A 23,601-nucleotide genomic window follows, 5' to 3' on the forward strand; every position below is an offset into this window, starting at 1 on the left:
TTTTATATACCAGAGAAGGTTTGGGGGGGGTGGGTGCGTGCTGGGGTTGAATAACTTAGTCGGATAATTTTAATTTATCCGCTCGACACATTGGATCCGAATCCTTTTTTCCTTTTTTGTCTTGTATTTTAATCTTTCAAATCCAAAATGTATACAACCATTCAATTTTAAGAAATCAAGAGGACTAAAAAAAAAATCAAGAGGAAACCTCTTTGTAACCTATTCAAGTTCACATTTATTTAAATTTATTACGAGCAAATCATTTAGATCAATTTAATAGCTCAGTAGTATATTATTTGAAAAATCAGCTCAAAGGCAAGCTAAAACACAACTAATTATCTTTTATATGAAAGGTTAGTAGGCCCAGTTCATATCAAACATTCAGGCTAATGACCAGTAAAACAAAACTCTAAATGAATAAAAAGTTTAAAACCTGATCCGTACTTCGATATGGTTGGCGTTATCCAAGTTTGCGCATGCAACTAATAATGGTCAACTATTGAAAGGTCAAGAGAGAAGAGAAGAGCAAACTAACATTACTAAGCTTTAGAATTTTCTAAAGCTTGTTATGTTGTATCGGTACAAGATACAATTGAATGCAGGTTTAATAATCGAAATGGGTGAATTGACGTATATTTTGTATTAAAAAGAAGAATATAGATATAAACTTCTGGATTGTTCTGCAGTTGAAACTTGGCAGCTCATTGTTGACTACCGAGCCGGCCAGGGAATAATAATCCTCTGGATGATAGACAATCGCCTATTATTCTTCCTTCTCAAAAACATCTTATCTATCCCTCTTAGAGTCTTTAACCATGAGTTTAATCGTGTCATGCATCTCATTAATTTCAATTTGGAGGTACCACACCACAGTAGAAATAATTGTAGACCGTAGTTAATTGATGCAGTAAGTAGCATATGCAACGGAAATTGTCTACTTATAATTAAGGAGTTGCAAGCCAAAAATAACACACGTGTAAGATGGAAGAAAACGCGAGAACGGATATAGACGTTACGACACTGGAGATACCATAGATGTCAACATTACTACACGTGCTGAGATGGCGCGGCACGTGTATGAAGAGGAACTACAAGTGGAAAATAAAACTCAATGCGTATGATTTTTTTTTTTTTGAGATAGTGACCTCACCGGCACACCTAAAATACAATTCTATTTAATTGCACTGTGACATCAAAGACTAGTAAATAATAAATTATGCAATGTGTGGTTGGCTTAACACGCATAAGGATCTATCCTATCGGTTTTTTTTTTCTTTCTATTGAAGTTACGCTTATTTATTCTCTTTGGTGTTTTGAAAATATATACAATTACCAGCTAACGGCATCGAGAAACGTTTACCGCATCTCTTACGAGAAGACAATATGGTGGAGTTCTACCTACTTCCCTGTTCTTCAAGAGTCATCCTGCAAATTGAACAGAGAGTTGATATAGTGACTGTTCTTATAGCAATTCCAAAAGAGGAGACAAACAAGGACAAACATAGTTAGCAAGCAGTAAGTAGGAAGAGGCCAGACAAATAAATACAACCTGGAAGTTGAAACAGGGAGTGCTGCAACCAACTAGACAACAAGAGAGCTGAAACTATTCTTGCGCCTGTTTTGTTGCCTTCTTCAGAAATGGAAATTGGTAGTGAACAATAATAAATTCAGGATCACCATGCTACAGCAAAAATTGTGCAACATAACAAGTTTTGTCAACTAGAACAGCAATTGCTTATATTCACCAAGTGATAACATGCAAGATCAGCAAATAGAGCAACAGTTAGTTACTAGCTCACATCAAGCACCAAGCTAGAAAGAGAACAGTCACAATTGACCTTAACAAACTAGCATGTTGCGGAGCACCATTTGTGTGCTTCCTGTGTTGCATAACATACCAAACAAGTATTTAATGGTCGTGAGGTGGAAAAAAATAAGCATATTTTTCATCCCAGCATTTCTGGACTGCTTGATACTAGAAGAACTTTGATCTGATTGAATAGACATATTATCTGATACATGCAGAATCTGGAAGACTAATACAATTATATCAGTAGTCTTGAATCTAGATGACAACAGGTATTATAAATGAAATTAATTGCTGGTGAGTAAAAATCAGGAAACCCCATTAAGTTGTATCATAAAAAGCACGTGGACATTCTAAGTCAGAGACAGATATCTTTATGGAAGTAAAATTAAGCAAAATTAAGCATGACCAAAGTCTATTTTCTGCAGAAAATTTAGAGTTTTATTATATTAAAAAAGGCATTGGAAGGAAGAGTAATAGATGTAATTATCAGAACCAAATCGGACCAGATGGTCAAATCGGTGAACCAACTATTAAGCCTGTTTGGTTTTTGGTTTTGTTATAGGACGGTAAATACAATTGACCAGGTACAAAATTGACCAACATGGAGGTTCAACCAGCGAACCGTGCAACTCGGACGGGTTTTTGAGAACCGACTGGGTTGCTTTTTTCTTTTTTAAATCACCCACCTAGTTGTCTTTAATATTCAATTATTCAATCATTGAGGTCAGTGAAACAGTACAACTACCTTAATTGGAATTTGGAAAGACCACACACTTTGACTTACAATCTACACAGTTATCATTGTTTGCAATACTACAGTTGAGTTACTCAGTACTTGAGCCCTACCTTACTGCAGACATAGGCATCTTATACCTTCCCATTATTTCTCTTGGATTCATCCTGTACAGCTATCCATCAGTAAATTTAATGATCTTCTGTACAAATTGTGCCAATAAAGAAGGAAGAGATTTTTATGAAGATATATTCAGAAACTAACTTTTTTAGCAACCAGAGGAGATAATTATCGAACAATTCATCCTCTTTTGTCAACGCAGCATCTAAGCCTGTGCAAGTATAAAACCATGGTTCTTGTATAAAACCACAGATACAAGGGCAATTCAAGTAGGTCTCACCAGAAATAATTACAAATTCAACTTAACAAAAAGTGATCAAGATTGATCTTAAATGCTTAAAGCCTGAAATGATCTTCCATAACTACTCAAAGATGGATAGTAAAAGTGGATAAGTGGGCCAGCAGCAGGCAAGTGTCTAACAGCTAGAACCTTGATCTGTTGTATACAGGTTTTTGCGAGAAAAAAGGAGAAAAGAATTGGTTGAAGAACTAGTCCTCTGCTCTTAAGTAATAGAAAAAAAGAGAAATACTTTTTATCCCATCATGGTTAGGTTAAATTTTAAGTATCTCCCTAAACTTTCATTTGGGTCATTTAACCCTTTTACAATACAATTGCCTGACTAATGATATTTTTTTCTATTTCTTTTTATTTTGATATTTTTTCCCCCATTGCTCAGTGCTCCCTGCAGCTTCAGAAAATTACCAAAATGATACTTTTGATTTACAACAACTAGTTGGGAAAATGATTCTTTTTCTAAGTCATTGAGTCTTATACTCAAATCCTGTTCACTTTGTCTATTAGACATTGTAAACATTCCAAAAAGAGAAGATGAAAACATAAAAATGTCCAAAGTTTAATTGATTGAAAATTGCCTAACTGTTAACTTTAGATGAAAAAAACTAACAGTTTCACATAGATTAGAATTATAAGGGTCGAGTAACACAAGCAAAAATTTATGGAGGCATTCTGAATGACCTAACCACTAGGTGTAAATTTATGGGGGCACTCTTTTACCCTAATAGAAATGCATGTTGGTAGCTTCATACAAGATTGGGATCGTAGCTCTCAAATGACAAGGTGCTAAACAAACCCAGGAACCAACGGATATACACAGTTGAGAGACTAAGAGTTAATGTTAAGGACATAGAATAACATAGACCATGACAAGCTGGAAGAATAATTAGTTTCGTGGAAAGGACTGGCTGAGCACAGCTGCTGAAGAACAAAAGAATTTACCATATGAATGATCAGAAAAATAGGACTTTGAAAAGGCCTTTGACTTATATACCATAGTTCTTTGCAAAATCTTATACATTTAATGACAAAAAAGGGAGCGAGTTACGTAGTATACCTGGAAAAAGCCACTAATGTTACGTAGTATACCTGGAAAAAGCCACTAATGTTCTTAAAATGGAACTTAATCACACTATGACACAAAACTGATATCAGTGTACAACTTCTACCATTAAAAGACACATCTAAATCCGATGGAAGGATATCCATTCCGTAATTAAAAATAGTGAACCAACAAAAGTTGTTTCTCAATTGAACTTTCTTAAATGGATATTCCTAATTCAAACAAAAGCTGCATCAGCCAATAGATTCTAAAATGAACAGGTAGTATTATAACTGTGCTTCATTCCACAAATAAACATTGACTAAATGCCCTAAGAGGCTAAGACAATTAAATAATAAATTGACTGATCTTTGAAGCCTCACCAATTAATGAAGGTAATAAAAATATAAAAACTTGAATGTAAACACCCTTTTAATAGGAAAGGAAGTCTTCATACTACAGTTAGTTTACATCTTCTATACAACATGAATTTGCTTTGCCACTAAGCAAATACTGGACCATGAAATAAGTGGAGTGGATTACCTGACTAGCAACAAAACTTTAACAGTGCGAAGATTAATTATGTGGTTGTCCACTCGTTTCAATGACCATTTCAACTGATCCTTCCTCAGCAGCTTCAGTTTGGACAGTATCTGACAAAACTCTAGTCCCTTCTGGAGCTAGAACAAAAATAGATTCTTATCAGGACAAGCATTCAAAAGGTTACGTTCTTATATTTGACTATCTCAACTTGAAGCAATTAGAAGACAAAGGAACATTACCAGGAACCTCCAAGCTTCCAAAACCATTGGGTGTTTCGCTATCTTTATCTTGTTGTATTATGCTTGGATGAATATCAGATGGCTTACTAGGAACCTCTGAGCTTCCAACTCCATCGGGTGTTTCACTATCTTCATTTTGTTGTATTATGCTCGGATGAATATCAGATGGTTGACCAGGCACCTCTGAGCTCCCAACTCCATCAGGTGTTTCACAATCTTTGTCTTGTTGCATTATGCTCGGATGAATATCAGACGATTGACCAAGAACTTCTGAGCTTCCAACTCCATCAGGTGTTTCACTATCTTCGTCTTGTTGCATTATGATCGGATGAATATCAGATGGTTGAACAGGAAACCCCGAGCTCCCAACTCCATCAGGTGTTTCGCTATCTTTGTCTCGTTGCATTATGCTGAAATGAATATCAGATGGTTGACCAAGAACCTCTGAGCTTCCAAATCCATTGTGTTTTTCACTATCTTCATCTTGTTGCATAATGCTCACATGAATGTCAGATGGTTGACCAGGAATCTCCAAGCTCCCAACTCCATCGGGTGTTTCACTATCTTCATCTTGTTGCATTATGCTCGGATGAATTTCAGATGGTTGACTAGGAACCTCTGAGCTTCCAACTCCATTGGGTGTTTCACTATCTTCGTCTTGTTGCATTGGGCTCAGATGAATATCAGATGGTTGACCAGTAATTTCCCAGCTTCCAACTCCATTGGGTGTTTCACTATCTTCTTGTTGCATTATGCTCAGATGAATATCAAATGGTTGACCAGGAACCTCCGAGCTTCCAACTTCATTGAGTGTTTCACCATCTTTGTGTTGTATTATGCTCAGATTATTAGATGGTTGACCAGGAACCTCCGAGCTTCCAACTCCACTGGGTGTTCCACTATCTTTCTCTTCTTGTATTATGGTTGGAGGAATATCAGATAATTGATCAGGAACCTCCGAGCTTCCAACTCCATGCAGTGTTTCAGTATCTTTCTCTTCTTGTATTATGCCTGGATGAATATCAGATAATTGACCAGGAAACTCCGAGCTTCCAACTCCATTGGGTGTTTCACTATCTTTCTCTTGTTGTATTATGCTTGGATGAATTTCAGATTTTAGCCGATAGCTAAGAAGTGATGGCCCAAAGATGCTGTACTTTCCAGCACTACTAAATGCTCTTTCTGCATCAGATCGTCTTTTGAAGATTACTTTGACACTATTCGTCTTCTTCTGAACTTCTGTTTCTGCTTCTTTCAGCGGTCCGAAGCGACTGAAGATCCTAATTAGATCTGTTTCAGAAGGAAGAGAATTTGACCCATTAAAACTCAAAAGTAGTGCAGTTGGTGTGCACTCACCAACAATTTTTTCCTCCACATTGATTATTGATCTTCCTGTTGTCATCTGTTTCATATTGGAAGTTATGGTTCCTACTTTCCGATGTTGCAAAGCTGAGTCTGAAAAAGGGGAGATAGATGCTTCCCCAGAAGACCTTCTCTTCTTCCTGTGCCATCGTGTATGAACTTCTTCTGTTCTTTTGAGGCCACTGATAGGACCACTGTTAGAAATCAAGTCAGACCAGTAAGAGTCCTGCATATGATCATCCGTAGACATCTCAGAAGGGCTTGCCTGAATGTTGATCTTTCTTTTCCTTCCCCTTTTTCCTCCAACTTTCTCTCCATGCTTTGTTTCTTCGGAAGAACTTGAAACCGAGAAATTTCTGAAGTCGGTAAAGAAACTAATAATAATTGACAAGAAACTATATCCTTTCATAGGATCCCTTGCAGCCAAGCAGAGCTGTGAAAACATTTCATCTGAAGAGGAGTAATTCTTTGTGATACCTACCTTTTTCTTTCGTTTTTCCACATCGGTGGGAGAAGAAATATCAGCACTCAAATCATCAAATGTCATATTCTCACTTTTTGACACACTATTCTGATTTGTTTCACCATGGAACTTACGTGTAGGTGGCAATCCAGTAAGCCGGCTTGCAACTCGACGAATGCACTCTCCAAGCTTAAAAGAGCTACCAAAAGTTGGAGATGGCAACTTGGTATCAAAATCTTCCAATAAGTCAAGCCTTTCATCTGTAACTTTCCCTGAGTCAGAAGAATCAAAGTCAATAAACTTGCGTTTTTTACCAGAAAGAGAAGTCAATTCATCATCAATCGTAATTTCATCATGAATTTCGCCAACATCTGCAAGATTAAAGGCACTCTTTTCTTCCATTGACTCAGAAAAACTCTTGTTTTCTAGTGTGTCTTCCAAAATATGGTTTTGCTTCTTAGGAGGTCTACCTCTACCTCTTGACTTTGGCTTCCCAGGATTTATATCTACAGGAACAGCAGTTGAATAATTAATGGAATCTACCCCAAACTTATCACTCTCCTGTGATAAAGCTTCAGGATCATTCCCAATTGTTGCTCCAATCTGGAACACAGGAAGTTCAGGGTACCCTTTCGATTGATAAAAGGCCTTTAGCTGAGCCTTGGCAATCACAAGTTCTAGTCTATCAGTCCCTAGAGTTGGTAGCCAAGCTAAGGTCTTAATATACTCAAGAAGCCTGTCAGGATGGAAATAATTTAAAATCTGAGACCTATCAATATGGCAGTTACTAACCCCTTCCCTGATTCCCGCATTCTCAAAATTTTCATAGATATTGTTAGCATGAAGTTCTTCAGGCAAACAAGAACAACTCATTCCTAACTCCACACGCCGAGACACTTCTCCCAGCACACTGTTGACAGAATCAACAAATAAATCTGAAGTGCTCTGCTTTTCCATATGTGAGAAATTTGTTTCAAAAGGCTTTAACTGGGTTTCATCACACCAAGCAAAAGTTTTGTCTCCAAAATATGCTACCAGAAGATTGTCCTTTTTTTGATGTTTTAACGCCATATCTGATGCATCTGAAGGATAAAAAATTTGGCCAGGCCACCAAGGATGACTTTTCACTTTACCCCAGACCAGATCAGAAACAGCAAATGTCTCCTTATCAAGGAAAGGTAAGTAGTAACTAGCATGATGATCATTCTCTGTGGCCGAAGTCCCAGATCTTATGGCCACATATTCCATATTTTTTCTTTCCAAAAAATTGTCCTCAATTTGAACTTCCTGATAATCACTAGTATCTGCATGCATAACAGCAATTGCTACATTGCCGCCCAACACAGGATTCTTTTGATCAACCTTGGACTGTTGAATCAATTCAACATTCTGGGCCTCAAATATTGGAGGTCTATCACTCGTGGGAGCATTGGAGTCTACTTTATATTGACTTATAACAAAATTTTGGCCGGCCAATGATTTCTCTATCTCCTGATTTTGTCCGGTAAGACAATCAGTACAGTCTTTCTCTTGAGGTAAAACACTTGACCTCTCTGCTTGCAAAACACATGAATCCGCAACAATAGTACCTTCTTTATTATCCAAATTCTCATCGACCAGTTTCACATCTTTATTTTCTGAGAAATCAGATTGGACATCCAAAATGAAATTCCCATCTGCTTTACTAACCAACCCTTTATCTTCTGCCATGCCAAGACAAACAACAACCTCAGGTTTGGCAGCCCCTAACCCATTTCCTGTATCCACCACATTGACCTCCAACTTCTCATTATCACTTGATTCCTTTCTGGGGTCCCAATCCTGGAGCTTTTCTGCAGCTTGTAAATGCTCATCATGCAAATCTTGAGCCATCACATCATGCTTCTGTTCACCACCAAATAAAGCTGTTTCTAAGTGTCTGGCATCAGGAGCATCCTCTTGACGACGTTGGTCAATTAAACCACACCCAACTAAGTCATTCTCTGGGATTTCCTCCTTTAGGTCTGGAAATTGGTCCATCGCTTCAGTTCCAAGATTGATCTCTGCAACACCAGTCTCTCCCTTTGCTAAATTTTCTTTGCCTTTCAATAAACCATCTTCAACTGTTTCGACAGCAACGATGTGGGAAATTTCTGCCACCATCCGAAAACTCTCAGCCTTCTCATCACCACCTAACTCATGTCTCTCTCCCTTACTAGTGAAGCATGTCTGGCCTTCCACAAATTGAACAAGCCCATCATTTCCCATAGAATCACTAGCAGTGCTTGGTTTCTCCTCATTAGAAGATTCAGCTTCCTCCGGGATCCCCCTCTCACAAACCCCCTCAAGGTCATTCTGTTCACAATCCAACTTTTCCATTATTTTAGTATGTTCATTTCCAATGCCTTCAGAACCAATCATAGATGCAGTTTCGGCAACTCCCTCAAATATTCCTGCCTCTGCAATGCCTATATGAGCATGCCCTTCAGACAAGCTTGGCTCTTTACCTGAAGAGCCCCAAGCTACTTCTCCCAAGACTTTAGCTGCATTCCTACCCTTCACAAGCTCAATAGCAGCAACATCCTCTATATTTTCACCTTCTTCCACAAAACTAACAACAGCCTCAGCCTTGTCCGACCCATAACCTCCCATTGGGGCATCAGTTCCTCCCATTGCTAAATTTGCTTTGCCATTAAATCCGTCATCTGCAACTGTTTCAACAGACATGACAGGTATCATTTCTGCTACTGTTTCAATCCTTTCAGCCTTCTTAACTGCCTTCTGATCACCAGCCAGCTCAGTTCTATCTCCCCCACTTCGGAAACCCATCTTCCCTTCCACAGCTTGAATACTCTTATCATTTAATTCAGCCCCCATAGTATCATTGTAAGTGCTTGGTATATCCTCTTTAGAGGACTGGGCTTCCTCCAGGACCCCATTTCCAATGCAAAAGCCCTCGATCTTGTGTTGGTCTCCATATGATTCTTGCATTCCCTCAGTAGCTTCCTTTCCAATGTCTCTAGAAGCAGCTATAGCTGTTGTTTCTGCACCTGCCTCTCCTTGCGCATGCCCATCAGCCAACTGCTGCTCTTTTGCAGAAGAACTCCCAGCTACTTCTTCCAAAGCTTCGGCCATGGTGCTACTTCCGACAAGCTGCAGCCCTCCTGCATCCTCCATCCTTTGGCCTTCTGCCACACCAAGATCAACAACAGACTCAGCCCTGGCAGTCCCCAAACCACTTCGTATATTCCCCAAATCAACTTCCAACTTCTGATAACTACATGGTGCATTTCCTGGCAAGCATCTTCGGAGCCCTTCTGCAGCTTGCACTTTCCCGCCATGCAACTCTTGGGTCTCAACATCATTCTTCTGATCATTACCAAGTAAAGCTTCTATTTCTGACCCTCTGGCATCTTGAACATCCTCAATCGCATCCTGGTCTCCATCCGACCCTTGCACTACGTTGTTACATTCGCAGCTGGAGCCTTTAGAAGCAATCACAGTTGCTGCTTCAGCAACATCTTCTGTAGCTCCAGCCTCTACAATATTCATTTGGGCATGCCCACCACCCAAGCTGTACTCTTTAGCTGAAGAACCCTGAGGTACTTCTTCCAAGACTTTGGCTGTAATGCTACTCTCCACAAAATCAATCCCTATACCCTCCAACCTTTTACCTTCTGATAAACCAAGAGAAACAACAGTCTCAGCCTTGGCAGTCCCCAACCCACTTCCTGTATCTGCCAGACCAACTTCCAGCTTCTCATGAACACTTAACACCCTTTCAGGTTCCAATTCCTCAAGCCCTTCTGCATCTGGCACACGTCCATCATCAAAATCTTGGGAATGCACATCATGCTTCTCCTCATCACCAAATAAAGCTTCTGTTTTCAACACTGTAGCACCCCGAACATTCAATTGATGCTGCTGATCAATCAAAGCACAATCCACTACATCATTTGCTGGGGATTCCTCCTTCTCTAGGTTTAAAAGCTGGTCCTCCAACACCTCAGTATCTCCCTTTGCTAAATTTCCCTCGCCATCCAACACATCACCTTGAACTGTTTCAAAAGCAACAACAGACATCTCAACTACCTTCTGATAACAACCCAGCTCAGTTCTCTCGCTTTCCGCAGCTTGAACACACCCATCAGCCAAATCACTCCTCACAACATCACAAGGAGTTCTCGATCTCTGGGCATCCGCTTCTTTCAAACCCGGATCTTTAGCCGAAGAACCCTCAGCTTCTTCTTCAAATCCTTCGGCCACGTGTTTTTCCTCCCTAGGTTCCATTCTTCCATCCTCATCTCCACGAGGATCTGAAGCGGGCTCAACTCCCATACCCTCAGATGCCTCGTTTTTGCTGTCCTAGCTCAAAAATCGACCTCTCCAGCCTCCTCTACCAAGGAATAGAAGCCATAGATAGGAAGCAAGAAGGAAGTTTACCTCTTTATGAGCTCTTGTACAATATCTGAGAACGCAAGAAAAGAAGAAACCCTAAGAAATTCACGAGTCCAGCTACGGGGGCAAGAAAACCTAGAACTTGATAGGGCTTTACAGAGCAAGAACGAGAAAGATCAGAGGAGGAAGGGGAAAGGGGTAAACCATGGGCGTACCTGGTCTGGGTTCTTGTCGCACCCAAAGTAGTTGAAATTGGATCAGGAGAAGAACTAGAGCTAGAGCGAGCGAAGAGCTCCCCAGGGGTTGAGTAATTTGGAGAGAGAGAGAGAAGAGAGAGAGAGAGAGATCGCAAGCGTCAACTGGCTTGTCTTTTCTCTAGGAAAAGCTTGAAGTAAATTAGACCAGAAAGATGGTGAAATTATTGGGTGGTCCCGTGGCCAATTTCCTTTTTCTAGTTTTTCTTGCTTTGTCGAATTACTTGGATAGTTGGATTGAACTAAACGCGGATCAATCTTCTGTTCATAAAAACAGAAAGAAAAATCCACAGGACCTCGTGGTAACTACTTATTACCGTCTACATAGTATTATTCTATTTGAAAAGGCATTCAAGAGAATTCTTTCTTTGTTTTCTTAGTATAATCTATTTGCAAAAGTATATAACATAACCATGACTTTTAAATACGGTTTTTCTCATACTAAATTAGATAAAGCTTATGAATACAGTTCTTTGGCCCTGCAGATAACAGAGAGGAAATGATGGTGAATAATTCATCCTTGGAGGCACAATCTGGTTCACCTGGGATTTTTCTTCCATTATTTCAAGATTAAGGGGGGAAATGGGTCGTGGTGGGGAATCCAAGTATGCCGTGCCTGCTCTGATAGTCCTCATAAGTCATAAATGAGCTCCAAACTTGGCTTGACATAAACATAAGTACAAGCTTGGTATAGGTTTATTATAAGTAGTGGTTGCTTTCTAAATACAAGATCTGCATATAAATTGCTTTTCTATGTGCCCACAAAATGATCAAATTGGAGAATCTTGTTGAGAATTAATAGATATTGCATCATGTTAGGATTGTCATAACAAAATGTCATATTCTGCACCATACACAGCCGGAATACAGGAATGAACCAATAAAACAAACCATTTCCTTTAAAAATCGGTTAAAAGAGAAGTAAGTTGAATCTGGAAGTATGAATGCTAAAGGAAAAAAAAAATGTTCTCTCAAAGAGAATATACATTTCTATTACAGTTGACGGTTAGGCTATGCTTCCCTCGAACTCACTCAGTGTTCTAACCCGTATTAGGAAACCCTCATCTTTAATATGGCTTTCAAATTTACAAAATCTTTCCTCTGTTCGCTTCTCCTCACAAGCACTGGCCAACTATGGAACCAGTATTGTCAAAGTGAGTGCAGATGCTGCACTAAGTGCCAACATCCAACGTACAGCTTTCCATCTGAAAAATACATATCTTCACTTGCTTATTTGTTTACGCTTTTCTATACCACGGAATTGCAAGGAACAAGAGCTTGTGGGCAATCCAATGATCAATCATCTTCATCTGCTAATAAAGCAAATGAGAAAGGTCTGAACTTGTAACCATCTCCATGGTAGAACTTGCCCATAAACTCAACCCAATGAAGACGCAAAGCATGGAGAAAGGCACTTAACGTCTCCATCATGAGCAATATGAAGGCAGTTGCAAAGGCAAAAACTGCAAGCCCAGTTAACCTGATGATAAGGTTGTCATACCTGTTGACATTATGTTTACGTATAAGTTGCAGGGTAAAAGTTATTGACACTAGTGCTCATTATCCTAATATCTCAAAAGCTAGATCACCAAATGTATCTAACAATTTAAAAGGGAGAGACTAATTGGGATGACCAAAGCGATCTGAATTTTGACACTAGGAGCAACAACATATCAAGATAAAAAGGTATTAAGTTAGAAATATCACCCCCAAGCAAGGAGAAGTAGTTTCTCGTAGAAAACTGTTGACAACTCCGAATGTGCCAAACTGAAAATAACAAAGAACCATGGGATCAATAGAAGAAGTATCAATTATGAAACGAAATTTCACTTACTAGCACAAAAGGTGTTACCTCAGAGCCCAAAGCCTAAGGTAGGATGCAGTATTTGAGACTGCACCAAGTACAAACTCGATAGAATGAATCATTTGATGCACAAACACCTCACTAAAATTGAAATCATCATGGTGTAATCTAGCAGAATCAGGTTCAACATCAAGATCCATCTCAGATGTCCCAAGGAAGCCATAGGTACGACCTTGAAATCTCTAAACAAAGGTTAATAGAGAAGGTAAGAAAGAATATCTCCAGAAAATGCATACTTATTGATCATGCCTACAGTGTAAGATAGCTTTTCTCATCCTCACAACAATATATGCCAGATTCTCTCCAAGAACACACAATCAAACATTGGTGCCTAGCATAGACATAGGAATGAACAATATTCTCCGAATAAACTATTTCAACAGTGAAATGAATACAGTAACAGGATTTCAAGAGAACATCTTAATTAACCATAAGACATAATAGTGCAACTAGTACGGATACAAGAGAACATCTTAGTGAGGTTGCAATCTTACAGGTCGAATGTCCAAATCTAAAGCAAACTAAAATTGAGCACAGGAAAGTCATATTTATAGGTATACAAGAGGAAAATAATAACTTTTCACCTCAGAATAGCTAAAATAAAGTTTAAACTAGATTCTCTGGTTAGATCAACAAATTTTGCTATAAAAGATTTTCTATTTATGAAAATCAAAAGGAAAGATTATCAGCAAAACGATACGTAAGAGGACTTGATCCAGCTTTTAATCAGTTGAAGGCTTTGCCTGACAGCCACTTGACCTTATAAAATGAAAAAGGGATAGAGAACTCATGATTTCAGCAGCACTTATAGAAGAGGATTTTGAAAACATGCCAGTGTAAGATGTGCACTGAACATGCAAGAGAACTAAGCAGCCATTTCGCTGATCAGTTGCTCACTGACTCGGTGGTTTGCTCTAGCAGTCAGGCACATGGCTCCAACTGTTTGTCCAGACATAATATATATTCTTTCAGCAAAATAATCTCAGAAGAATTTAATAGTTTACCTCTGTGTGAAGCTTTCTCAATATGAAAGGCTTTGGGAAGAGCATCCAGGGAACTGCAACAACAGCAAGAAGCAACAAAAGAATCTGCAGAACAACCAACAAGCATTCATAGGAGAAAACAGAAAATGTTTATTAATATGTCATATATAAAACAGAATATGACCTGCAATTCCTTCTGACCCCAAAGCAGCTGATTTTCACCCAGATCCGCTGTAGGATCAAGGAACATGTAAATCATCACATGATACAGATCAGCTTGAGATCCTGTGCACCACTTAATGACAATGAGGAGTGCAAGATAACCAAAGAGACTGTTGAGAAAGATCATTTGGGGCATGAACTGATACCTGAAGAAAGATGCAGAACATAATACTTCTTTCCTTAATAAATCGTCACAAAGAGAAAAGAAGTAAGCAGCACCACATACCGTATATCAAGGGAATTCCCATGAAACTTTGCATCAAAGTAACTCAACATGATCCCTAAGTTCATCTGAGATATACCCAATAGAATAGACATCTTCATTTTTAAGGAATTCAAAAAGGGTAGCTCAGAGCGACTCCCACGCCATTTGGGGTCCACACCAAAGGGGTACGGATCACGGTATTTTATGAGACCAACAGTATATGCATCACTGAAGCAAACCAACTAATCATTAGATATTGAGGTAAGGAAATTTAGTAACAGATAGGAGCAAAATTAGCATATATTTAGTAAAAAAAGGTAAAGACATAAATAGGGGAAAAAATAACTTCAACTCATTGCTGGCCTAACAAAAGTCTTATGCGCTGGACCATATATTAAATATAAAAACAGAGAAGGCATACAAGAAGAAAAGAAATAGGTAACTCATAAGAAGGAATGATGATATCAGGTATCCCTTCAAATGAAAAGGTAAGCTCCATACCTACAAGTGGTATCTCGACATTTATATGCAGAATCACCAAAGATGTGAAAGGGAACTGAGAAGAACTCGTTATAAAGTAAACCACAATATATTGAAAATAATGCCATCAAAAGAATTACATAGCGCCCTCCAAATGCCATCTCCATAAAGCTGCCAAGTTTCTGGAGAAAGATTCATATACCATTTGTTGATCAGAATAGCATACTATCACCGCCATAAAAGAATGAACACTGAATAAATCGCCTTACTTGAAACAGTATTTAAGAGTTAAAAGGAAGACAGGTCTCCAGGTAAACGAACAGGCATAATCAGAAATTCAGAATTCTACTAATTCTACTATAAACTGTTAGACATGCATTCATAATTTATGGTGCTGGAATCTGAGATTGCTCAAATTTGATTTCTTCAACTCTTCTTATTGCTATGACTAAACTCTCAAGGGTTCTCTCTTAGGTAATGTCAAATGGATCGCTGAAAAGGATAGCCTCAACAAGTTCTTCTTGGCATTGCTTTATTCTCCCTCGATCTAAAACAAGCTCTTCTGTAATATGCTTATCAGAAATTTATACAGACGTTTGATGAATGTCGTCTCGCTTTCATCTATCACACATCCATTCTTCTTCCTAAACTTGTTTAAAATAGAGATATTAAAACCACTTGACTCTTCAATCATTTGAATGATGCAGTTTTTCCTGTACTAAGAGTCTAAGATCATACTTTTGGTTACAGAAAGTCTTGTGGAAGATTAGACTTATTCCTCCAAAGTCCAAATAAAATAGTTTGTATGAAACTGGTTTAAGATGCCCATTCTAAGATTGAAAATTGCAGCTTCACTCTTTCTCACTATAATAGTTACATCTTTTTTCACTCGACTAAAAAATTTGAACAAAGCAAGCTGAATAAGTTAAGAAGATTTAAGTCATGTTGAGATTCACACAAGAGCAATATGAAATACTACAGAATCTGAAGAAAATCTTGGGAAAATTTAAGATCACTTACACCTATCTAAGTGGTGTAAATATGACTTGCAATCAAGCTTAATAGAAACAGAACAATTTAAAATTTCCCCCATTCTTGCAATGAACATAAGATATATTTACCTGAGATGCAAGTTTCTTCTCACGAATTATAAGAACCAAAGACCCCAACAGCAAACATATTCCATGGCCCCAATCTCCAAACATCACCGCAAAGAGAAAAGGAAATGTAATAACAGAGTATACAGCAGGATTGGCTTCTTGATATCTAGCGACACTGCAACACAGTGGGGTTCAAGTTAAATGGAAATTCTATTGTATGACTGCGATGAAAAAGTATATTGTCATTTAAAAAAAAAGGACTCACATGTTTGATAGAGAATATCTAAGCAAGAACCATTGTCTCAATGTAATATTTCCAGAAATAACTCACGTTTTTTATATAAAATTATTGATGACTGTCTTGCTAGTGTTAGATGGAAAACTTATATGAGCAAAAGAAGTTCAGTAAAAATCATGTAGTTCTGTAGTTTCAGAGACATACCCATATGCATCAACAATTTCCTGAAAAGCAACTGTAAAACGATTACTTCTGAAATATGTAGGTGGTGATTCAACAGCATGCATCTCATGAAATATTGTTCCCACTTGTGAATTGCTGTGAAGTGTTGCACGCAGCAAGGCATCCTTGATCTGTCACATAATTCATATAGGAAAGGTCACTAATCTATAAGCTAGTAGGAAGAATTAGAGCCAATACCAGTACCAATAGGTTTCATCTTGTAAACTGATGCCACTAAATAGTGAAGGATTAAAAAGCAAGACCTGAGGCTTTGAAAATATAGGACACCATCCTTCTCCAACAAGACATTTTTTTGTCACATCAAAATTGAGCATGTTCAATGTATCATATACAGCTTTCTCCTTTTTCACCTGAAAAAGAAGATAGAACAAGTTAGAAGTTAGAACTACAGGCCTATACTATAGGAAACAGAAGGCATAGACCTCTCAAAGCTGTCCTGTCAATTTTACAAAAGCTCGATCTCTCTGACCACCTGAAGTACAAAGAAAATCAGCAATAGAAGTTAAGATAGCTTCCTAATTACCATGACGGTCCACCTCCGTAGTTGAGAGCCAATTGAAGCTAGAGCCTTATTTCTATGACGGATTCCAGCATCCAGAGTGACTTCTAAATCAGAGAGACGTAATGAGACCTGGATAAAATTCGTAGTAGGTAATCTAGAATCAATCTGGAACGCTATACAAGAAATTAAATATGAACAGAATCAAAAGACTGGAATGTGCAGTCATTGGATAGAAGTGCTTTAGCAAAATGCCATTAATGGTGGGAGCTTGTAGATCATTCATTTGTGCAGCCAAAACTTGATCATCAATCAGGGATCATCTTAAGAGCACTTATATTAAGCAACTTTAGTGACATTCTGATCAGTAAAAATAAACACAGACAGATTAAGACTGCTTAACCGAGAGGAATCTCTTTGTCCAGGATGAAATAGAAACAACCAAACAAAATGGTGAAAGCAGATATTCTGCTACCATGTACAACGTAAAGAATATATGCATTTGAAAAACAGATTCAAACACCTAGAAAGATGGAAAGCAAATCAAATTAAAAAACAAGAGCAAATAATGCAACAACATACGGCTTTCACTAGATTTATTGCATAGTAATATGATAAGGGGTCCAGAGATGCAATAATCAGCCAGATGTTTCTCTATCCATACAGCATTATTTGTCCGGTTGTCCCCTTTCCTATTTATGCAATTCCCTCGTATAGATAAGATAGGCCAAATATACAGACTACAAAAGAAAAGGAGCAGGAAGGATATAATGCAAGATTCAACATCTCACCGATAGTAATTGAACAAATCTTAGTCCAGATATACTTGATAATTTCATATTGCTTGGAATAGCTCTTGACCTTCAGTAAAAGAAAAAATAGGACATCTAGTATTTCTTGAAAGTGCTTTCTAGGGACATCCAAGCCTTTTATATCTAACACTATAATAAATGAGTATAAACATTACAGAAAGATTTATAAAGTCAATCAAATGTTATGATTCAAGAATAAAATAATTCCAAACAAAAAAGAAAAAAAAAAGTATTATTGAATATAATGATACATGATAGGTGCATAAAGATATTTAATGATGTATACTGGTTAAAATAGAATACCTCTCGAGTTATTTGCCTCTGCTTATTACTATCCTCAGGAACAGGGTAGCAACTTGCGCCAAATGCGTCACAAATTTTTAGGATTTTAGTTTTAGCCTGCTCCCCAGAAAAGAAAACTACAAAAACAGTTTTCTCTACCTGTTATGCCAAAACAGAGAGTTAGAGTTCATGCATGTTTGTGTATTCCAAATTTTGTTTTGAATGTAGCCATACAGATATAAAATCAACTATCAAGCAATTGGTGGCATGTGTCAAATAATTCTGATTTCTGAGTTGGATGATAGCAGAAAAGCATTCAGTCATTGCAGAAATAAAGCCAACGAGGTAAAAAATAACATAACAAATTGATTTGCCTTCCATTCATATGAAAACATGACCAGGTAATAAGGAAAATGAGGACTTAACCAGTTCGCCAGATACTGGATCCGTGACATGCTCCCCTGCAGGTGCCTGATTGAAAAACATATTACCCCTTGTAGCTCGGAAAAGCATCCTCTCAAATGTTAATTCCTTGGATTTGCATATAATCCCACTAACGAATTTCAGTCCAGCATTACTTGGAGTCTCAGACTGTACTCCCTGTAAACTTCCATGTTTTAGTTAAAGAAGAAGATCATATGAACTAAAGGAATTGACAATAGAATGGAAGAAACCTGTTCAAGTAAAGATACACTCTCGTCCTCTTCTTTGGTATATACATTTTCATCTAATTCTCTTTCAGCTGGAACTGCATGATTGTGAGACGAAGCAAGGAATCTGCCTGCCTGGAATTAATCATATGAGAAAGGTACTTGGCATGTTTTCAATAAGCTGAAGCAGAATGCCTATCCACTGTTTACGCTTCAAATAATGGTAGATCAGATGACATTATAATTTCACAATGACATCTTTCTTCTCATTAAGGACACTTGAAAAGTACAAAATCCCTCAGAATAGAATAATGGGAGCACCTTCTAAATTAGCTGGTAGACAGCATTGACCACCATGCATATTAGCAAGGATCCAGGGCATAGAAATTATTCAAAAAATGAGAAAAGATTGCACTCTAGCAAACATAAAAAAAGGAACAAAATACAGAATTTGGGGAAAAGAGGAAATGAGAAGTAGAGATTCCCCATTTATTAGTTTTTAGGACTGTTAAGTTCCTAAGAGTTCAATAACGGTCTGATTCAAGGGAGGAAGAAGATAAGATGAAGGCGAAGGCCTAAAATTGAGTAACACAAAAGGTACAACTAAAGTAAAGAAAAGAGAAAAATAAAATCAGAACTGTATGAAAAACATAGCAAAATAACAGATGCAAAATGCAAATAAAACCAAAGGAAAAAAAGAGGAAAAAAGTAGGAATTCCTATCTGTTACATTTTACGACTTTTGAGTTATTATTTCCTAAGTGTTACACATCTGATTCGAAGGAGGAAGAAAAGAAGGCGAAAAGTTCTTTTTCAAACTCAGTAGCAAAAGACTTCTTTGATGACTTCAGCTAATTCATACAAAAATGAGCAACAATTGTGAAACCGATAGCAAGTAGTTGATATAGATGAGAAATTACCTTTGACAAAACCAGCTTATATTCAAGGAGCTCATTGTATGTCTGCTGCAGTTTTTCACTATTAGTGTTCATCTCGAGAAGCTCAGCCTCATGTTCACCCAATTGTACCTAAAACAAAGAGGATACCTATATTAATATCCCATCGAAACCAGTAATGAACTAATGATAAGATAACATTTATTGTAAGATTTCAAAGAAGATGATTAATTTACCTCTAGCTCCTCCAAATCAATATCTAGTTGCAAAGCAGGACGAGCAGAAGATATAAGGCCAGCCTTGCTAATCTGATCGTTAAAAAACCTTAGCTTGCGTGACATCTCAGCACATCGCTTAACCTATTAGTGAAACATCAAAATTTATGTTAAATAATTATTCAAGAATTCTAGTCATAAGTATGATACTATGATCCATATTTTGAACAGGCACGTATACAACATTTAGATACCATATAGAAATAACATGGAAAATGAAGAAAATAAAAGATAGAAGTAACATGAATAGTGGAATGCAAGACTAACAAGAAATGGAAGAGGCCGATTAAAACAATAGTGAATAAGCCAAACTATGAAGTATCAACTGCGAGATCATAATGTTAATCTTGCCGCCAGGTTCGATTGATACTAAAGATGACGCAACAAGGGAACAGGTTAATGGGTTAAGTTTGGGATTTCCATTTAATGGCTCGGATCGGATCTCAACTTTGACCAAGTTGTAAAGTTGCAGCTATAGCCTATACAATCAAGATAAGAAAAGAGTGAATCATACTTTGTCCAAATGAATATTTACGTAAGCTGACCATAAGAGGCAGCGAGGAAGGGGGAAACGTAATTGAAATGGTTTAACTTTAATTATCAAATGATGAGAAATAGATTGGTCAGCTAAATGTTTTATTTAGTTTGCACTGAAGAGACTTGTGTAAAGTCAGATCATTACCATAACATGAAGATTTGTGATGCATAATTAGCTTAAACTGGATGAAGAAAAAACATGTGAAGAAGGTCTTCTGTTGATGGATAAATCACCACCAAGTTCATAATGAGACATTAGCATTTCAGAATGTTAAGAAATTATTGAAGCATTGTTGACTTCTTGAACAAAAATCAGAATATTTTAAACAGTAACTGTACTTTCTTTATAAAAACCAGATTCATTTCAGTTAACAATAAATAATTTAGGATGTCTATAAACCATTACTGCCTTAGTTGAAGTATATTCTCCAAATTAGTTGTACAAAACAGATGAAATAAGCAGTGTGAGTGATGCTTACCTGATTGACAAATGTTCGCTGGAAAGGACTTTTATCTTCATTCAACTGCCAAAAGTGGAAAGTAAAAGTTGATTGTTAATGCGTAGTTATATAAATAGAGTTTTGTCTGAATCTGCATAAGCTCAAGGTATCTAATACTTTATTAGTGTCCAGGAACATAGATGTGTTCATTTTGTAAACCAAATGAAACCAAAAGTTACAAAGCACATCAGGCATCAGATATATCGAGACAAATGAGAAGTGAACACCAACAAGGCACAAAATGACACAAGAAACCAACGCCAATACCATTAGTATGGCATCAGTACAAATAGGCACAAGATGTTCGAAGTGCCTTCTGTTTCCTCCTCTTTCTCCATATTACATTGTGCAACTGTGTTTTACAATAATCCACTCATTCAGCATATTAAATGACTTCAAATCGAAAAAGGATAAAAAAGCATAGCTTTTCATACAAACTATAATTTTTTTCCCACTTTCCAAAAGTTTGGAAAGACAGATTTTACAAGGTAATGTCCTCAAAAGTGATTCCGAAACTATCATTACAGTTACAATCATGACACCATTTTAGTCAAATCACTTATGAAATATTGAAATCCAACCCTAAATCTAACAAGAGAGATAACCCTTCAGTAGCCCTAATAATGAAGCTGTGAATATTGTAGAGATCGGAGCAAACACAAAAGGAGAACAGAAAGTTGTCATTATAATAATTTACTTTCAGTTTTACTTTCAGTTTTCTCGACAGAAGTAATTAGTCAAACTATTATCCATATCAAAGATAATGTAGACTTCATTGAAATGAACTATTCTTCTGTCTAAAATTAATGCACTGAATAATTTAAAGTGATCGCTGAATCAGTTGACTAATCCAAAGCATCTCAACATGTTATCTCTTTACTCTACCTGATGATCCGTTCCATAAATATCCAACGTCTAAGACTACAAGAGTCATCAACGAATTACTCACTTGAAATGAAACACAAATTGATGCTCCCGCTCATTTCTTGACTACAATTCAGCACCATCGAAATCTAATGCAGAAACTATCTCTAAATTTTCTAACCAGAAACTAGATCCATGCTGCAACATCTCAACCAACCCGACTACATTTACAGATCAAGAGCCGAAAAATCGAGCCGCATATGAACCATGCAATCTAATACCACGAATCCAGGCGAAAAAATAACGGATCTAGGTGTTAGGGCTCCTTACGTCTTTGAATTGGAGCAAACCGAGCTCCCCGAGGTAGGTGATGGCCCGGTGGGCGGACTCGACGGGGATGATGAGCTGCACGAGGCCCATCTCCTCCGACCGGAGGTGATCCATCGGAGGGAATCGATCGAATAGCTTCATCTCCTCCAGGGAATGGAGAGATCTCGAGGTAGGTTTTCAGATCTGCTCTCGTTTTGTTCGTCTATTGCCAACTGCCATGGGAATCGAGAGGCGTAGTCTGGGTCTGGGTCCTCTATTCCAAGGTCCCATCTGAAGGGGAGGAAGGGTGTTTATTTGAGGAAGCCCTCGGATTTGTACGAAATTACAAGGACAGTCCGATGAAGGCGCTGAGTCGCCGACCGGAGTGAGTGTGGTAAATTAAAAGTACTTTTGCAAATAACGACCTATATTTCTGATTTATTGCGAAAACCATTCTCCCTTGTAAATGGACTGCCCGTTTTATGAGCATTAGCAAAACTTCACCTCATAAATAATTTAATCAGAATTATCTATATTTTTTTTGTTAAAATACCCTTCAGAAGGTTTTTTTTTGTAACTTAGGAAAACCTCGAGGAGAACAATACATGTATTTCTATCAAAAATATAGGAGTATTCCTATGTGCTAATCAGGAGATTATTTACAAATATCTTCATTGCACAAGGAGTTGATCATAAATTTGAAGAGAGAGTATTTTGCAATTTGATGGAAATCTAGGTGGTTATTTGCAAAAATAAAACCTTATAATAATCATAGTGCGAAACTGCGAATGTGCGATCCAACTAAGGATACATCATTTAAATTAAAAATAAGGGTGCATAAATAATTAGAGTTTTTTTAGGAGTCCTCACAAATTTATATACTCAAATAGTCTATCTTCTAAATTTATTATGTAAAGAGTAAACATCAGCCTTTTACGTTTAGAATAAAACTTTGATAATTTTAGTATTTTTATTTGGGATTTGAGATAGCAGTTGACATTTTCAAAACTGACTATTTTTAGTGTTAACTTTGAGATGGGCTATTTTGATATATAAATTTATGGAAAGGCCCACTTTGGTATAAAAAAATTTAAATAATTGGGGCACAAGTGCACATTGTATGTGAGTTGCTTTGCTTTTGCTTTGTCATTTAGTAGTTTCTATTTTGCTTAACTTTAATTAGGGACAGCTTAATAGTCTTGCAATAAAACCAACACACAAGGCTAAGTCAAATGAGGCATGAAATTAGATCCGATCAGCCACAATGTACACTTGTATGAGTACTACCAATTACCAATAAGCAAGTAAGCACCCGGCTCGATAACTTGATATATTAGCTCAGATTTTAAATGAGTTTGAATATAATCTAATCAAATTCAGCTCATAATCGAGTCCACTGTCTAAC

At 37.4% G+C, this 23,601-nt stretch overlaps 2 protein-coding genes across 15 annotated transcripts; both read right to left on the bottom strand.

Moving 5' to 3' along the window:
- Nucleotides 1-1,006: 1,006 nt before the first annotated feature.
- LOC140798566 (uncharacterized) lies at nucleotides 1,007-11,367 on the bottom strand. Of its 14 annotated transcripts, XR_012110855.1 has the most exons (8): nucleotides 11,200-11,367; nucleotides 4,783-11,054; nucleotides 4,544-4,680; nucleotides 4,016-4,047; nucleotides 2,808-2,874; nucleotides 2,657-2,710; nucleotides 1,550-1,681; nucleotides 1,007-1,425 (listed from the first exon to the last, which is right to left on the bottom strand). XR_012110855.1 is itself a non-coding variant. In XM_073152437.1 (4 exons), the coding sequence occupies exons 2-3, from the start codon at nucleotides 10,922-10,924 to the stop codon at nucleotides 4,577-4,579; spliced, it is 6,240 nt and encodes a 2,079-aa protein (XP_073008538.1). In that variant the 5' UTR covers nucleotides 10,925-11,054; nucleotides 11,200-11,367; the 3' UTR covers nucleotides 1,007-1,425; nucleotides 4,544-4,576. The 14 variants fall into 14 exon arrangements, 4 of the variants coding, with proteins under 4 accessions (XP_073008538.1, XP_073008536.1, XP_073008537.1 ...); XR_012110854.1 differs by having other exon boundaries at nucleotides 1,550-1,630; nucleotides 2,808-4,047; XR_012110853.1 differs by having other exon boundaries at nucleotides 2,808-4,047.
- Nucleotides 11,368-12,111: 744 nt separating this feature from the next.
- Nucleotides 12,112-22,482, bottom strand: LOC140799198 (V-type proton ATPase subunit a1). The gene is made up of 18 exons (XM_073153379.1): nucleotides 22,218-22,482; nucleotides 21,003-21,047; nucleotides 19,948-20,070; nucleotides 19,736-19,843; nucleotides 18,841-18,951; nucleotides 18,593-18,766; nucleotides 18,188-18,325; nucleotides 17,097-17,204; nucleotides 16,816-16,923; nucleotides 16,535-16,683; nucleotides 16,114-16,267; nucleotides 15,014-15,174; nucleotides 14,534-14,740; nucleotides 14,270-14,453; nucleotides 14,107-14,190; nucleotides 13,091-13,284; nucleotides 12,946-13,005; nucleotides 12,112-12,739 (listed from the first exon to the last, which is right to left on the bottom strand). Exons 1-18 carry the CDS (start codon nucleotides 22,356-22,358, stop codon nucleotides 12,535-12,537), a joined length of 2,454 nt encoding a protein of 817 aa, XP_073009480.1. The 5' UTR covers nucleotides 22,359-22,482; the 3' UTR covers nucleotides 12,112-12,534.
- Between the last annotated feature and the right edge of the window lie 1,119 nt (nucleotides 22,483-23,601).

This window comes from Typha latifolia, chromosome 12 (genome assembly GCF_019914945.1).
Source record: "Typha latifolia isolate L0001 chromosome 12, TyphaL0001v2, whole genome shotgun sequence".
Lineage (NCBI taxonomy): Eukaryota > Viridiplantae > Streptophyta > Magnoliopsida > Poales > Typhaceae > Typha > Typha latifolia.

Bases quoted from the DNA above. Each gene is read 5' to 3' on its own strand.
- LOC140798566 (XM_073152435.1), bottom strand. From the start codon at position 10,924: ATGGGAGTTGAGCCCGCTTCAGATCCTCGTGGAGATGAGGATGGAAGA. The intron at 4,681-4,782 runs GTAATGTTCCTT...TTTTTGTTCTAG, and splicing joins TGGAAGCTTGGAGGTTCCTG to CTCCAGAAGGGACTAGAGTT.
- LOC140799198 (XM_073153379.1), bottom strand. From the start codon at position 22,358: ATGAAGCTATTCGATCGATTCCCTCCGATGGATCACCTCCGGTCGGAG. The intron at 17,205-18,187 runs GTATTCTATTTT...AATTTTATCCAG, and splicing joins AGAGGCAAATAACTCGAGAG to GTCTCATTACGTCTCTCTGA. The intron at 14,191-14,269 runs GTCATATTCTGT...GTTGTTCTGCAG, and splicing joins GGGGTCAGAAGGAATTGCAG to ATTCTTTTGTTGCTTCTTGC.